At 43.5% G+C, this 17,013-nt stretch overlaps 1 protein-coding gene across 1 annotated transcript in view; it reads left to right on the top strand.

Moving 5' to 3' along the window:
* kalrna (kalirin RhoGEF kinase a) overlaps positions 1 to 17,013 on the top strand; it is a gene marked incomplete at both ends in the record, with an annotated part of 118,940 nt that overhangs the window by 63,587 nt on the left and 38,340 nt on the right. The window contains 15 exons of the mRNA XM_079170410.1: positions 1 to 86; positions 454 to 569; positions 788 to 910; positions 1,558 to 1,740; positions 1,839 to 1,960; positions 2,258 to 2,324; positions 2,421 to 2,530; positions 2,899 to 2,968; positions 3,125 to 3,214; positions 3,841 to 3,933; positions 4,116 to 4,227; positions 4,737 to 4,927; positions 5,149 to 5,250; positions 5,351 to 5,499; positions 6,610 to 6,712. The exon at positions 1 to 86 is cut by the window's left edge and continues 29 nt beyond it. Of these exons, the coding sequence (XP_079026536.1) occupies positions 1 to 86; positions 454 to 569; positions 788 to 910; positions 1,558 to 1,740; positions 1,839 to 1,960; positions 2,258 to 2,324; positions 2,421 to 2,530; positions 2,899 to 2,968; positions 3,125 to 3,214; positions 3,841 to 3,933; positions 4,116 to 4,227; positions 4,737 to 4,927; positions 5,149 to 5,250; positions 5,351 to 5,499; positions 6,610 to 6,712 (1,717 nt within the window). The remainder of the gene's footprint in view (positions 87 to 453; positions 570 to 787; positions 911 to 1,557; positions 1,741 to 1,838; positions 1,961 to 2,257; positions 2,325 to 2,420; positions 2,531 to 2,898; positions 2,969 to 3,124; positions 3,215 to 3,840; positions 3,934 to 4,115; positions 4,228 to 4,736; positions 4,928 to 5,148; positions 5,251 to 5,350; positions 5,500 to 6,609; positions 6,713 to 17,013) is intronic.

Genomic DNA, 17,013 nt, shown 5'->3' with positions numbered 1-17,013 from the left:
GGTGTTTCTGAAGTACATCCACAGGAACAACGTGAGCATGCCGGGAGCCGCCGGTCACACCAGAGGGCCCGAACAACAGGTCAAAGGTCAGTGCTGCTGACAATCTGATGATGACGCAACATGTTGATACCATTTTTATGAAAGATCAAATATTTCTGGAAAGCTCTGTTTTAGATTTGTACTGATTTTAACCTACAAAGGCTTTATTTTATTTTATTTACATTTACATTTGATGTTTTTATTTGCACACACGTAACACTTAATATAATCCAGGTAATGAAAAAAGAAAAGAAACAAAAAATAGATGACAACAAGAAGCACACAACATAAGGTAGTTGAATCATTGCATATATGCATAATGTTACTACATACTGAACATGTGTCTGCAGCACGTTTTGTGATCAGGGAGGAAGTGCACGTTCTAATGTAATTGTTGTGTGTTTTTGTGTGCAGCCATTCTTAACGAGCTGCTGCAGAGAGAAAACAGAGTCCTTCACTTCTGGACGTTAAAGAAACGGAGGCTGGACCAGTGTCAGCAGTACTTGGTGTTTGAACGCAGTACCAAACAGGTGTGTGTGTCTGTGTGTCTGTGTCTGTGTGTGTGTGTGTGTGTGTGTGTGTGTGTGTGTGTGTGTGTGTGTGTGTGTGTGTGTGTGTGTGTGTGTGTGTGTGTGTGTGTGTGTGTGTGTGTGCGTTCTTTAGTGCATGAAAGGGACATCTGGTTTATTTCATCAGCTTTATTCTGTTGTGTGTGTGCGTGTGTGTGTGTGTGTGTGTGTGTTTGTAGGCGTTGGATTGGATCCAAGAGACGGGTGAGGTTTACCTGGCCACACACACATCACCTGGTGAAAGCAGCGAGGAAACGCAGCAGCTCCTCAACGACTACCGTCACTTCAGACTCACTGCCAAGGTACAGTGTGTGTGTGTGTGTGTGTGTGTGTGTGTGTGTGTGTGTGAGAGAGGATCAGCTGCTGGCAGTTTTATTGATCATCAAAGGAACCGCTGAGAACATCAAACCAGTAAATGTGATGCGTAAAAGCTGGATCTCCTTGTGCATATTTAGACTCATTATAACACTTTACCCTCCCGTACGTTCAGACGTACCTGAGGAGCTTTGCACGGATCTACCTTTTTATTTTCTTCTTTTCATTTTTGCTAGGCAACCACGGAACGAGTGCTAACGTTAGCTTAACACAAACCATGAACGGTCCACTACCTGATGGTTAATAGTACAGTTTAAATGAAGGAAAACGACTTACCCGAAATCTCAAGTACCCCATTCATTTGGTTGGATCAAGTTAACTAGCAGCACAATGAGAAAAACATGCTAATAACAAGGATTCAAGGATAATGTGTTATTGTTTTTACGCAACACAGAGTTTTCTTCAACTCGAGGCGTTCAGGCTGCAAAAAAACACGAGGTGCATAAAGCGGAAAAACGCGACATGCTTAGCATCACAAAAGGAGCGCGCAAAAGACTTCGCTCTCAATGAAAACAATTACAAAAAGCCGCCTCCTCCAGCATGTCATATCTGTGTGTGTGTTTACTTCCCGCAGCAAACCAAGGAGAAGGTGAAGCTGCTGATCCAGTTGGCGGACAACCTGGTGGAGAAAGGCCACGCCCACGTGTCGGAGCTGAAGCGCTGGGTCAGCACGGTGGACCGCAGGTACCGCGACTTCTCGCTACGCATGGGCAAATACCAGGAGAGCCTGGAGAGGAGCCTGGGGGTCAGCGCTGAGGTGAGAACACACATCGGAACCGCAGTCGGGTCATTTTAATCCTGTTGTTGTTTGTTTCGATTATTGACGACAATCCACTTCCTGTTCCCTCCATGCAGGACAATAAAGACCTGGAGCTGGACATCATCCCCGCCAGCCTGACGGACGACGCCGAGGTCAAACTGCGTGACCCCAACCCCGAGGTCAACGAGGAAAAGAGGAAGTCCGCCAGGAAGAAAGAGTGAGTGAAAGAGAGCGAGAGAGAGAGAGAGAGAGAGTGACCAAAGTCATTCCTATCTGCTCAAAGGACAGTTTTCTAAATCTGTCCTGATAATGGGGATCATCTGCGTCTCATAGCCTTCCCCAAAGTTCGGTGTCTGGTTGCGTGGATACATTTTTATCCAAGGATTCCTCAGACATCAAAGAGGTTCATGTGGTCACAGAAGAACCAGACACGAAACAGAACCACTTGTATAACTCATGCCATCTGATCTCGTTTCCTTTGGGAGTCTGAACCTTTTTTTTCTTCTCGTCTCAGGTTCATCATGGCAGAGCTGCTGCAGACAGAGAAGACCTACGTCAAAGACCTCCAGGAGTGTCTGGAGGTAGGAAAACCTGCTCTGCTGGTCCCATTTAGTTTTGACACAACACATATTTTCCTGTCTGCCTGACCCCTCTCTCTGTCTCTCTGTCTCTGTCAGACCTACCTGTGGGAGATGACCAGCGGTGTGGAAGAGATTCCTGCAGGCATCGCCAACAAGGAGCTCATCATCTTCGGCAACATGCAGGATATCTGGGACTTCCACCACAAGTAAGAGATTGTTGCTTTGAGTCTGTGCTGAGTCCAGTCTTTGTTCCCAGAAACTTTAGACTTCTTTTCTGGAACCATGTGTGGGAATTTCCACAACTTTTTTGTCTGTTGTGTCTGCTTACTCTGCCTCCCTGCAGTAGTTGTAAACTTGTTGTTGTTGCTGACAGAGTTCTGCCAATGCGGTGATAAACACATGTTCCTATAAATTCTTCACAATAAAAGTCCTGCATTATTTTGTGATTTTTTTAAACACTTTTATTTTGAAGCCGGAAAATCAGGAAATGTTTGGTTTTCATCTGCAGCAACTTATAAAAAACGATTGCACTTTTTGATTTTCTTGCTGTGTGCTTTGGTGTTTCTGTTTCTAGTATTTTCCTGAAGGAGCTGGTGAACTACGAGCAGCTTCCGGAGGATGTCGGTCACTGCTTCGTCACCTGGGTGAGAGGCGGCCATTTATTCCAGATGTTGTCAGAACAGTGACTTCTGTTCTTTCTGTTCTCTGTCCAAATAAGAAGGGCGGGCTTGAAAAGAGCACAACAAAATGATCATGTGGAATTGTAAACACCTTCTCCTCTCCTCTCTCCTGTTTCGCAGGCTGATAAGTTCCACATTTATGTGAATTACTGTAAGAACAAACCGGACTCCAGTCAGCTGATCCTGGAGCACGCCGGCACCTTCTTCGATGTGAGTAAACCCTTCGTCCTTCTGCCACAGATCCGTTCACATCATGCCGTAAACAATACCACTACAAACCTTTTATTCCATCTATTCTTTGCAAAAACAGCTAATTTAAGATAAAAATGTCTCATGTAACCACCTCTGACTGAGAAAACGGACTCATTCTGAAATCAGTCTTTCTCAACCTGGGCCCTTTTTTTGAAGGGTTCCTTCCTTGATGTTGTCAGATCATATGTTGACACTTATAACAACAATCTGAGCCTGAAATAGCAGCAAACACAAGCGCTTTTAGTGGACGTACATTGACAGTGAGGTGTTGCCTCGAGCGATTACATTACAGCCTGTTTGCCGTCTGCAGAGTTCTCCCTCAATACTGGATCAATTTAAAGAAAAATGAGTTGTCCCCATGCATGTTTCTAACTTCTTTCCTGCAGCTGGACGTGCTGATGATTGTTATTCCCCTGTTCCATCAGCAGGCGGTGCTGTTTGGTCATTAAACAAAAGTTTACATTCCCACCAGCTGCAGCTGCTGAATGAGCCATTTAACATGTATATATACATTTGCATTTTATTTCATTTTTTTATGTTGCTACAGTATTTGCTGTAATGTTGTCTCTGTGTGTTTTAAACAGGACATTCAGCAGAGACGTGGACTGGCTAACTCCATCTCCTCCTACCTCATCAAACCGGTCCAGAGGATCACCAAGTACCAACTACTGCTGAAGGTAGACACACACACACACACACACACACACACACACACACACACACACACACAAACCAAGAAGAGTCAGGAAGCAACCAGGGCTCATGGGATATGTAGTCTAAATGTGGAGATAGAGCACACCAATGATGTTGTGAGTGATGTTCTCCTGCTCTGCTGTTATCCTCTCGCGTCCCTCTGCAGGAGCTGCTGTCGTGTTGTGAGGAGGGCAAAGGGGAGATAAAGGACGGTTTGGATGTGATGCTCAGTGTTCCTAAGAGAGCTAATGACGCCATGCACCTCGCCATGCTGGAGGGTAAGATGCTGTCCCTGCTGCTGTATGGTTATGCTAAAGTTGTCAACGTTACTTCTTTTCTTACTATAGTTGACGATTTGTCGGAATAAGGATTTCTTAACTCTTAACGTGTTTTTCTTTTTTTTAAATGCAAGTTTGTTTTATTTCCGATCCCACCTGATGACTTTGAGCAGCTTTATTGATATTAAAGGAAACATATCGTGCTGATTTTCAGGTTCATTATTGTATTTTTGGGTCCCTACTAGAATATGTTTACATGCTTTAATGTTCAGAAAACACATTATTTTTCTCATACTGTCTGTCTGAATATACCTGTTAACCTTCTGTCTCTTTAAGACCCCTTCCCAAAATAGCCCAGTCTGCTCTGATTGGCTTGCAGGAAAACTATGGAGCACTCTGGCCGTTATATATTCTAATGAGCCCTGCATGTGACATAGGAAAGGTAGTTTTTCATGCTCGTTCCCCTTTTAAGTCTCGGTCCTCCTCCTCCTCCTCCTCCTCCTCCGCAGGCTTTGAGGAAAACCTGGAGGTGCAGGGCGAGCTCATCCTGCAGGACAGTTTCCAGGTTTGGGATCCACGCTCGCTGATCAGGAAGGGGCGGGACCGACACCTCTTCCTGTTCGAGTTCTCTCTGGTCTTCAGCAAGGAGATCAAAGACTCGGCTGGCAGAACCAAATACCAGTACAAGAACAAACTACTGGTGAGTGTGTGTGTGTGTGTGTGTGCGTGTGTGTGTGCGTGCTTCCATGCACGGTTTTAATTGATGTCACTTCACTTGACCGCTTCCATCTGCTCTTTTTAGTGTGTGTGTGTGTGTGTGTGTGAGGATAAATACTGTGTGTTTTAATCAAACAGATGGTTGGCTTCCACTACCTCACATTTGTGATAATTGTGTATTTTTCCCTCCTCGCTGCCCTGCAGACGTCGGAGTTGGGAGTGACCGAGCACATCGAGGGTGATCCGTGTAAATTTGCTCTGTGGGCGGGAAGAACCCCCTCCTCTGATAATAAAACGGTGCTAAAGGCAAGTCAAACATTTCACTTAAGTGCTGTTGTCTGATTCGATGTGTAAATAGTGGTTTGCTGCCATTAAAGATGTGTTACTGTGTTGTTTTCCCCTCCAGGCGTCCAATATGGAAGCCAAACAGGAGTGGATTAAAAACATCAGGGAGGTGATCCAGGAGAGGATGACTCACATGAAGGGGCCGCTGAAGGAGCCTCTTCATCTGCCGAAAACACCGGCACTGACCAAACCCAGGAATAACACCAAGAGGTAAACAAGCACACATTTTTTTTAGGTTCATAATCGGATCTTGATGAGAAATGTGGGCTCACAAAACATAAACGAATACAGACAATACCGGGTTGAACACCATCGGTGAGGTGCGTCCGTAGTCAGAAACCACATTTCCATGAATAGAAATGTTCCCTCTGACAACAGAAGGGTTGAGGGGTAAAGCTCATTCAGGACAAAAAACACATCTCCCCATCCCTGTGTGGTTCACTCCCATGAAATATGAACATTGTTGTATTTTTTACAATGCAGTGCCCGTGTCGATATGTTTCTCTTTCCAAACAAAACTGTCGTTTTTAATAAACCTCATGGGGACAGTGCAACATTACATTTTTAAATAGTGATCTATTATCATCATAAAAAGCTATATTTCAACAAAAATAAAGATGGTTGTGTTTTCGTTACCTTTAGTATGAGCCGTTTATAGCTACATACGGAGTGGGTCCTGTTCACGAGGCCGGCCGCCATGTTTCTACAGTAGCCCAGAACGGACAAACTCTTTCGCTTTTTCAAGTTCTACACACTTGTTTACGGGAAAAGTTTCAGTCGGTTGCAATCTGCAACCTCCCCACCAGATGTCGCCAAATCCTAGAACACTGCACCTTTTTAAAGGACATAGCCTACGTCATGACGGCGTTAATCGTTAACGTAATTATTAGTGGTACATTCATTTTCATTAGCCATGTAAACAGCTTAGTGGGAATATTGTCTTTTTGCAATAAGGGCATAAACCGGAATATTGTGTGCATGTAAACGTCGTCGCTGATTGAGTAAATTCAGGGGAATGTATACAGCCAGGGGTTCCTGGGATTTGGGGCTTGACTCTTTTCTACCTCTACTGTCGCCACAACTAGAAACGGCATCACTGTACACGGTGGCACTGCGGGCGGGAACCGTATCACCGTGGTTAAAAATAAAAAGAGTCCGCTCAGCAGAATTAAATCTTTCTAAGATTTACAAAACAGTGAGAGCACGAGTGGTGATCTTGTCCCATCAGAGGTGACAGTGGTGTTATATTCTCACACGGAAAGTGTTTAAACAAAGATGTTCTGATCATGTGTGTGTGTGTGTGTGTGTGTGTGTGTCTAGGGAGGGAGGTGAAGATGGAGACAGTCAGGGAGACGGCAGCAGCCAACAGGACACCATCTCCATCGCATCCAGGACGTCCCAGAACACTGTAGACAGCGACAAGGTAGGAAACACACTTTTTAAGTGTCGAAGGGAGGAAGAGGAGTTGAAGACGCAGCTGTCCTTGACGAGCTGATGACCTACAGCTGTCTCAGCGCTACAGGGTCTCCCATGCAGCTACAAGGGGCAGAAGCAGGGGCTGTGCATTTGCCAGGGGCAGGAAGACGTGCGTTTGTGCACTTGTGCGGTCTCTTACACACGTTACATGCAGCACCGTGAATGCGTTGAGCTTAGCCTTAACTTCACGTGAAGGTTAGGCTTAAGTGTGTGTGTGTGTGTGTATGAGAAGAATCCAGCGATGTTACCTTGTGAACAGAGGAGCAGTCAGCGATGAAAAACCTCTTCAGGTTGTGTGCCGGCGTCTGTGCCGACGCCTCCTACCAACCGGCCTCTACCGTCCAAGTAAGCCCGTCTTTAAACTCCCAATCAGCCGGAATGCAAAGTGCACAAATGATAAGCACCAAATGTGCACCTTGATTCAAACATTGAATGAAATATTCAAATCCGTAGCAGCAGGGTCTCCCCAGCCCTCGTCGGTCACGGCACTCTTCCTGTGTTTAAGACGTTCTTGCCGCTGCTTTACTGATTTCTGACTCAGTTCATATGTTTGAAAGAAGCCAAAGGAGCAACAGGCAAACCAATTATAACTGGGCAAACTTCATTTCATTTGGTAATTGGATGTTTGCTGAACTACAGAGTGACTCCTGGTGATTTTGTTTAAAGGTCTTCTGCCAAGTTGTGTCAGGCCGGTTCATGTGCAACTAAACAACAAAACAGAAAGAAATTTTGAATCGAAGAGATTTTGAATCGACTTTGGTGCAGCAGTTGTTTTGGTGGTTGTGGTTCCACGCTGCTTGTTCTCCAATGTTACTACACTACTTCCCTATTCCCAGTCGACACACACACACACACACCCACACAGATGTCATTCATGGCCTCCCACTGTAGTGTTACACAGTGTGGCCTTTTTACCGAGCAACCCCACGCCTACGCACGACCCGGCCTCTAAATGTCAGCACCACACACACACACACACACACACACACACACACACACACACACACACACACACACACACAGACTCTTCTTCACTCAATCAGAATTGCCAAAAATTGGTATTGGAACATCACTAATGCACATAGAGCTTTACTGTACTTTAACTTTGCATCTGTGTATGTGAATACATTGTGTTACTGCGTGTCCACGTTGCTCTCCACACCTCTTCCTCTCAATGAAAACATCAGAATGGATTTTTCCATCTTTTTATAATTTTACTTTAGCGTGTGGGTGTGTTGCTGTTCTCGTCCAGTTTATTGTTCCTCGGATTTAGAAGACCCTAGCCGGCTATTTCTGGATCCTCCTCTTCTGTTTTTCCTGAAAACAAAAAGAAAAGTTCCTTCATTTAGTTTTGATACGTTTCATATTTCGTATGCCGACACAGCAAAGCCCGACTTTAACTACGAGCTGTTTTTCTTGGATGCAGATGTTTTTAGTGTTTACTACACTATAAACGGGGCTTTTTAAAAATTGTCATTTTCCATCTCCTTTGTGTATTGTGATAATTTACTTCGTCTAATTCTCTTTTGTTTAACTACACATTTGAAGTGGATGACTGCGGTGTGTCACTGGAGACGCGTCTGGCTTGAGGGATTACTGTATTTTAATTTTTAAATGGTAATGGCGGCGTGCCAGTACTCTTCATCAAAGTGAAGGGCGGGTGGTGCTCCCTTCTTTTTGTTCCGTTCCCATGGCTCCGCAGGCCCTCCGGGGATTTATTATCATTAAGTCGACCAATTCCCTGTGTGTGTGTTTTGGGTGAAGGCGAGATAATGCTGTTTATTGAGTTATCTGATCAGGCGTGTTTTTAAAGCGGAGCCACTCTTAAGGTGCACTTTGGGTTTAGTATCTTTTCTACAGATGCTTTTCTATCCAGTCCTGTGGGTTTTACCTCCACTCAGCAAATATCAAGCAGGAGCTTTGTCGTTTTCCTAATACCAGATTAGTGCGTCAAACTCAACATGATGCAGTAGCAAAAGCTGAGAACTTTTTTTTTTTCAAATATAAAGAAATTACAACCCTGAGGGTGAATAGCAGTGTCTGGGGATTAGAGCTGCAACTAACGATTATTTTAATAATCGATTAATCTGTCGATTATTTGTTCGATTAATCGATGAATCGGATAAAAAAAACAAAAAAGCATTAATTTCTAACCCTTTAATCAGAAACAGAGCTGACTGCACATTCACAGAGCAACACATCTTCACAAAGTGCACAAACAGGTTGAACATCCCTGAGCTGTTAAAGTCATTATTTAAAAAAATAAATGGACTAATATCAGGAGTGGGGTTCAGCGGGTTTACCCACGCCTCTCAGTGAAGGGTAGACACACGCTGATCCATCAGTGAACGGCTTTCAGGCCGATAAGCCACGCCCCCTCTCCGGCGCGATGCACGCGATGCACGCGGATGAACACAAATAGTTCCCGGAGATACCGGCCGCGTTCATCGCGTTTAGTGCAAACGCGGTGAAGAGGGAAGCGAAAATAATACAAATCGCGTAAATCAACTTCCGGTGTTTTCATGGCAACGTTTATACGTCGGTCAGCGTCAGCTACAGAACCGGAGTCCTGTTCCGTTATTCACTCACACATCTCCGCCACTTATTGAGTGGCGTAATAATCGCGCGACACAACGAATCGATAATGAAATTCGTTGCCAACTCTTTTAATAATCGATTTTTATCGATTTTATCGATTCGTTGTTGCAGCCCTACTGGGGATTAAAAACAGCAGACATGTTCACTGAGTCACAGTCACCTGTGGGGGGGATATGAGGAGGAACTGGAGGCTGTGCTTTCTGTCTTCACCACTCTGGGAGAAACCCTCTATATGTTATAGATCTATCTTATAGATAAGAATGTTCTGGAAACAAATTGTTGTCTTTCTAAATCTGTGTGAAACCCAACGGGCTCCGGGTCGATATGTATTCACTGCTTACGTTTTCCTCCTCGCCGCTCCTTATTCCCGTAGTCGTCGTACCTTGCTCTGTCTTGCCTCGCCCTCGTCTGTCACACTTTTCTAGATGCACACGCCCAGAATTAGTTGCTCCCTTTATGACTCTTTTTTATTTCTCAATTTTCACACATATCTCTCTGTCTCTGTCTCGCTTTTTCCTGTCTGTCTCTCTCTCTCCCCGCTCTCTGCCGCATACTATAATAACAGCCCAACATTGGCAGAGTCAGATGTTCCACTGGCTGTTTGGGTCTATAGTGTGTGTGTGTGTGTGTGTGTGTGTGTGTGTGTGTGTGTGTGTGGACAGGGTGGGAGCTACTGTTTCTGGTGGTTTGAGGAGTTTTTATATGACGAATGCCTCCTTTTCCCTCCATCTTTCTGTTTACCTCTTGCTGTCCTTCTGTTTCACAGTCAAAAATACAAACTTGTTACCGTGCTCAAATAGTCCCGTCTTACTTTAGTTCAGACATCTTAATGTTAATGTTTGACATTTAGCAGCACTTCCGACAGATTGATCTTTCTCGTGAAATGGTGAAAGGACAATTCTTTCCTCCCGTGGCGATCGTTAAGCTGTTATAATAAGCTGTTCTATTGAGTTTCCTTTTTAGCGAAATGTTCCGAGTGAATTTGAATTCCCTCTGATAAACAGTTACGCAACGTCTCGGGCTTTTATTGTGGAAGGTAAGAGCTGGAGGAGTGGATCTGGTCTGCGCTGTAATAAAGTTTTGCTGGCTTGGTTTGGAGTTTGGAATGCTAAACCTGGAATTTCTTTTAAATTTCCGTTACTGCACAACATGAATGGTTGATGACTTTATTCGCAGTGCAAAAGCTAAAAAGAATCAACAAAAAATATTTATATTCATGTTCTGAATGAAAGTACTCGCGACAAGATAAGTTTTAAAAGATAATGTAAGGTGCGAAAAAGAAGCTCCACTCACTGATGTAAAGACCACATAGACACATTAAACCATGTACTCATGGTTTTATTTAAACCTAACGTTGGTTTACGGCGCAAAAATAACCAAAACCATATATTCTCACCAGAAAAACAGCACCGATAGTTTGTATAAAGTCGTAAAGCCACCTGTTTTTACATTTTCCTGTCACGTGACCTCTTGCGGTCATGTGAGTAACGAGTGTCCTCTCTAAGTAGCAAAAGGTCGAGGTGAACGGTTTTGCATACATAGTTTCTGACTTTGACATTAGAAACCATAATTTGTGACCCTTTACCACCAAAAGTCCCATGTGTTCTTTCATCCATGAAGCCAACGTTCCTCAACTGAACCAGACCTTAACCCGGAGGGATGGCCGGTCAGGAAACGTTTGTGTCATATGGTGATTTCAGCGGACAGCTCTACGCTAGTAAACATGTGAGGATATAAGGTCTGTGATGATTTGTTGAGTCTGTTCTGGAACATCTTTGCTTTTTTTTTAGCTCTGTGACGCCGTGTGGAATTCGGTCTTTCCTGTGACGTTTCTCTCGGTGCACTGACTCAGCTGTGGTCCAGTCTGTGGTCTCCGTGTTATTTAAAGCGCCGTTCCAGCGGTTGGTAGCTTGGCAGCTCCTCGTGGCTCCACCACAGACCCGTAGGTCAGAGGACAAACTCTTTTCTTTTTGTTTTTTTTTGTTTTTTTAAAAGCCTCCGCCTTCAGTTGGAGTAAAACTTTTGTTTTTTAGTGAGCCAGAACCAATAAACCCAACTAGCACATTACTGTAGGACTGAACATGCATCACTCACGTTGGAAAGGGGGCTCACCCATTGGCTGAGTCCATTTTTTATCCCCCACTTCAGTCCAGACTCAAATACCACAAGAACCTTTTGATGATTAGCCATTAGAGGTATTCATGGTCCCCAAAGGATGAATCCTAATGAAATTGGCGATCACCTGACTTTTCCTCGAGCGCCACCATGAGGTTGACATCTGAGTGAAATGTCTCTTTATGCGCTGTTCTATCATTCAGCTCAATATCTTTGTTGAATCGGACCTTGAGACGCTGCAGGTAGTGGTCGCAAATCACGTCTCTTCGTTGTGTTTGAGTATAAGTCTTCAGGATCTATAGCACCGCATTGCATTGGGTTGGATTGGCAGCACAAACCTGAGAGATGAATACATCAAACCTCAGCTAACAAACTGTCTGCATGGTAAGAACAGGACGTGACAATGTTTTTTTTCTTGTACTTAAACTGACCTCGTAATTAGTAACAGCCGGACTGCCATTTACATTTGCAGCAAGTCATTTCCTTCTGGTTTCACATGTTTTTAATGTCGCATAGTGTGAGTAGAGGACAACTTAATCTCCATTGTACTATACATGTGATGTATTTGGCATCGCTGTCACATGAAAGTGTCTAAAAGTAGTCCTGCAGCTGGACACGGGCCGAATCAAAAAGGGAATCTCCCTTTTGTTTTTTGTCCCAGTATGAATCGAATGAACTGTATAAAAAACATGGAGGCAGTGGTTGAGAGACTCCGGACAGAGCAGATACAAATCTGTCTTTTGCTTCGGTGTATTGATAAAGTATCGGCTTTTTGCTCACAAAGGTTTTATTGCACTTACAGTAACGAGTGTACAGTAGTTTAATAAGAAGCTCGGCCCGACACAGAGCGCAGAGGAGAAGCAGTGTGATGATAAATGACTTCAAATCCCATTAAAAGTACCAGTAATACTAAATAAAATACTAAATGCACCCTGGGCCTTGTTAAATACTAGAGTTTGTGCATAAGTTGAAGCATCAGCGGGGAAACCAACCAGACTGTTACGAAACAAATAATTGACTTTTGACATAAATCCATCTTTCTATCTGTCCAGTTTATTTATTCAAAATCACTCCTAGTTTGATTTTATCCAGCTGTCATGAGGTCAGAAAAACTGGATGTAAGTGAACGTATAATATATCTATTAATATAACTTAGCAAGTAATGTTTGACATCTTCTGATTCGTGTGCGCGCGTGTGTGTGCGTGCGTGTGTGTGTGTGTGCGTGTGTGTGTGTGCGTGTGTGTGCGTGTGTGCGTGTGTGTGCGTGTGTGTGCGTGCGTGTGCGTGTGCGTGCGTGCGTGCGTGTTCTCATGAATCAAATGCATTCAGTGTCGGGTTCAGACTGAAGCCGTACAGTAGCCATCTGCTGGTCATATGACTTTCACACACACACACACGGATATTATATTGACTTGTATTCATTTTAGTAATTTAACCCTTACCTTACCTAAACCTAACCTCAAACCAAGTCTTCGCCCTAAAATGTTAATTTTCATTCTAGGGACTTGGATTTTGATCTCATAAGGAATGTTATTCCCCACAATGTGACTGTGTGTAAACACATGTAGGTCCCCAGAACACAGGTAAAACACACACACACACACGCATGGAGTCCTAAGTGCTTTAGTGCCCCAGCAGCTTCCAAGGAGTGAAAGAAATGTGAACACACAGACAGCAAGCAGAGTGCCGTCCCAATCTAATACAGAGCTATGGCTGTTTGTTCAGAGAGAGAGAGAGAGAGAGAGAGAGAGAGAGAGAGAGAGAGAGAGAGAGAGAGAGAGAGAGAGAGAGAGAGAGAGAGAGAGAGAGAGAGAGAGAGAGAGAGAGAGAGAGAGAGAGAGAGAGAGAGAGAGAGAGAGAGAGAGAGAGAGAGAGAGAGAGAGAGAGAGAGAGAGAGAGAGGCGTGTGTGGCAGAGACACAAACGAGGGAGTTGTCAAAGACGGAAAGAGCGACAGAGGGAGAGGGAGACAGCAGAGGAGAGGTCGACATGCCAAAGTGGATGAGCTTTAAACTGTTCAAAGAGAGCAGCAGAGTGAGTACTAACTGCTGGACTGTACACTGTACACTAGCAGCTCAAGTTATACTTTGTGCATTAAACACAGGCGGCATGTTTTAACTCAAGTACTTTGTAGAATTTCTCTGTCATAGAATATAATGAAATAAAAGGTAAAGTGTTAATATACTGAGCCAAAGTGTGAGAAGTGTCTGTGATCTTGACGTGCTACGGTGAGGACTTTGTTGGTGTGTTCGGTGTTAAAAGCTATTTGTTACTTCTACCATCGACAGATTAAACTCATTTGTGTATTGGTGGAAGTAATCCTGTTGTTGTACAGTATATTTAGTCACTAATTCTACACTGTTTTGACTCGATTTGTCTACGTGAATGAAGCTGCTGAGAGAAAACCCAGCTGGTGTGCAGTCGTGTTCTGTGATCTCTCACCTTTTGATGTTGACCTCCGAGTTTGTAAAAAAAGAGACAAAATGCAGCTTTCATATGAAGTAATGACGCTTGTAAACAGAGTAAATGTACTTGCAGCCATCCTCCTGCTATTGTTAGTTACAAAGGATGGAATTGCTTCACTTGAGTTTGTTAAATGTGAGGAGAAGTGTTGAGAGGTTCGTTGGGTCTCCGTTGAGGTTTGGCCACTGATTCAGATGCTAATCCGGATCATACGTGCTGTTGACTCTCACTTGGCGAGTTGTAAAGCTGGCCTGCAGGAGGGAGAGTGTGTGTGCAATTGGGTAGGTTAATGGTTAAACAGGGTGTGTGTGTGTGTGTGTGAGGCAGACAGACAGGAAACGGGTCATTAGCTGCAACAGAGAGAACTAAATAAAACGTGAGCGTCTAGAAGCCAGTTTGATTCAGATTAGAGAGCATTCGTTGACCTGTATATTAATGTGGTTTTTTCCTTTTGTAAAGTTCAGCTGTTAGCAGCTTGACTGCCATTTGCAACAGAGAGTTGGTGTTTAAAGTATGTTTTTGGATTAATTGCATGCACCTCAATGAGGAGAGTCATAATTCTTGACCATAAAATCAGTTGTATTCAAACAGAGTTCTGCATACAGAAAACATCAGCATGTGTTGCCTGTTTACACAGAACATGAGTACATTGACTATGAAGAAGTGGGATGTTTCTGATGTGCTGCCCTCAGTCATTGGAGTGCATTGTAGCAGCAGAGCGGTTCACCTCCATGTCTTAAAGCCTGGACAGCGTGCTGGTGATTGAGTTGTTTGCACTAATAATAATAAACTTTATTTATAGATCGCCTTTTACACAAGACAGAAAAAAACACATTTAAACGAGGGCAACTGGACGACATGTTTAGGCAGTAAGAAGACAGCAAGTGATATAATAAGCAGCTGTTGTTTATGGCGCTTGTGGATACTTTTTTATTATTCTATATTATTTCAGCTCATGACACAAAGTATTAAAGCTTTATAATCTGTTTTCAGCCGGTACGATGCCGAGCTGGTTCCACTGGTTTCTGTGACGCCGTTCTGCGTCAGAACACCAAACACTTGTTCACAGGTTTTAACCGTTAAAACTCATGATAACCCAGCGCCGCCCCGTCGGAGGCCGACATGTGATGAGAACGCAGCGTAATGAGCATCTTCTAGTCACGCTTGTGCATTAGTGTTGCTGCACAGAGACACTGCAGCCGTCTGTGCTCTCTCTTAAACAGCTGCTTTGTTTGGACCGCTTTGTATTTCCTGATGTGTCGATACTGAAGACAACAGTTCTACATCTTCATCTGTCGCCTACTGAGGATTATAGGGAACGGAAAGAAATCCAAGTAGACACATTACACATATATTACAGTAAGATTTGTGTATTTTCAGTGGGTTCAACTCTACTCTGTGCAGCATCCATTATTTCTTTCTTCCTTGAAACACAAGCACCTTGACGTATTGCAGTATACAGTATCTTGTATTAAATACATGTATTTAGCGCCCTGTAGCTATGATATATTCACATGTGTTCAGACTGCAGAACGAAGCGTAGCCAGTCGGTCGTGTTCTTATAATAACACTTTTTACACATCTGCTGAATGTGTTATTTCTTATGGATGAGCTGTAAATTTAGATTTTGACAACCAAACCACACTTCTGATCTTTTACAGTTCACACATTGTTCTTATTATAAAATAACAGCCGACTCTGTGCAGCAGCTTAAAGACTGCGAGCTCCTTTATTTTTTTTTAGCTGTCGAAAAAGTCTCTTGAAAATATTTATTTAGATAAATGAACTTTTTTAGGACCTTGAATGGTAGAAATGTCACGCTGCTCTCTTAATATGTTAATGTTTAACTCTTTGGCATTAGCCTAAATCCTTCCAGATTGTTTCTTAATTATCTCCACAAAATGTTCAGTTTTTGCTCCTGGCAAGGAAACCGTGACGATCATATTCCACCATCATGTTTGTGTAACACTTATTTAGTTAACTTTCTGGAAAGATCTTTGTTGAATCAGGTAAAAGTGGATTCTGACTTGAAGACGGGACGTGAACTCGTCTCTCTGTCAGTGAGGCGCCGCGGTGTGAGAATACGCCACTAACTTCTTGCATTGGAACCAAATGTTGCCGGTGGATGTAAGTTCTGTAAATGAGTTTCATGTGAGAGTGATTCCTTGGAGAGACGGGTTTGGTGGTCCCTGACTATATCAGAAATATTTCCACATAAGCAATGCGCTGTCAGTCTGGCTTGTGTCAGCAACTTTGACTCCCTGGCAAACATTTTCAGAAGCCTGAGCGTGTGAGACAGAAGGAATATGACAGATTGTTTAAATTAATTATAATCTCTAGAGCACGCTTTACAGAGGAGACGGAGTATTTATTTTCATATAATGCTTTTTCAAACTACTTTTTATATCACTGCTTGTTTTTAAAGGGATGTTTTTGTTAACTGACCGAACAAAACAAAAAAGCAACAGTTTCAATAACCCGAATGTGTCTCAGAAATTAGGTTTGGCTCTGAATATAAAGGCCCTGTGAAATATAGACTGGAAGTTTTTTGGAAAACTGGCGAATCTTCAGTTGTGACCTCGCGCTGCACTAATGAGTACGGCTGAAGTCGTACCAGTTAAAGCCATCACGCAGTTTTAAATAACTTCTCCGCTCCGTCCGTCACCGTTTCACTCGCACTGGACCAAATGAAGGCTGCTGGAGTCGACCGGTTCCATTCGTTCCACTGTTGAAAGAGGTGAAGTGTGTGTGTTGTTCTGGCTCCCTCTGCTCAATAACATATGACCATCACAAGCGTGTGTGTGTGTGTGTGTGTGTGTGTGGTTTCAGTGCTTAGATATGGTCATATGACGGATTGCAGTAGAGCTACTAGACGCACCTTCGAACACACACAAACAGAGCGTCAGATTAGAGGCGTACTTCGGTCTATTGGTAGGTTTCAGCTTCTTTGAATGAAAGTCTTGTTTTCATGTTGAAAACGATACTGTATTTCGGATGTCCCTCTGCCCAGCAACGTTTGCCAGCTCTTGAGCCACCCTGAGGCGTTCCCAGGCCAGAAAAGATTTAACTTAA

The sequence above is a fragment of the Pholis gunnellus genome, assembly GCF_910591455.1.
Source record: "Pholis gunnellus genome assembly, chromosome: 12".
NCBI lineage: Eukaryota > Metazoa > Chordata > Actinopteri > Perciformes > Pholidae > Pholis > Pholis gunnellus.
Note: the sequence above shows the minus strand (reverse complement) of the source record. Positions and strands in the feature narration are given on the sequence as shown.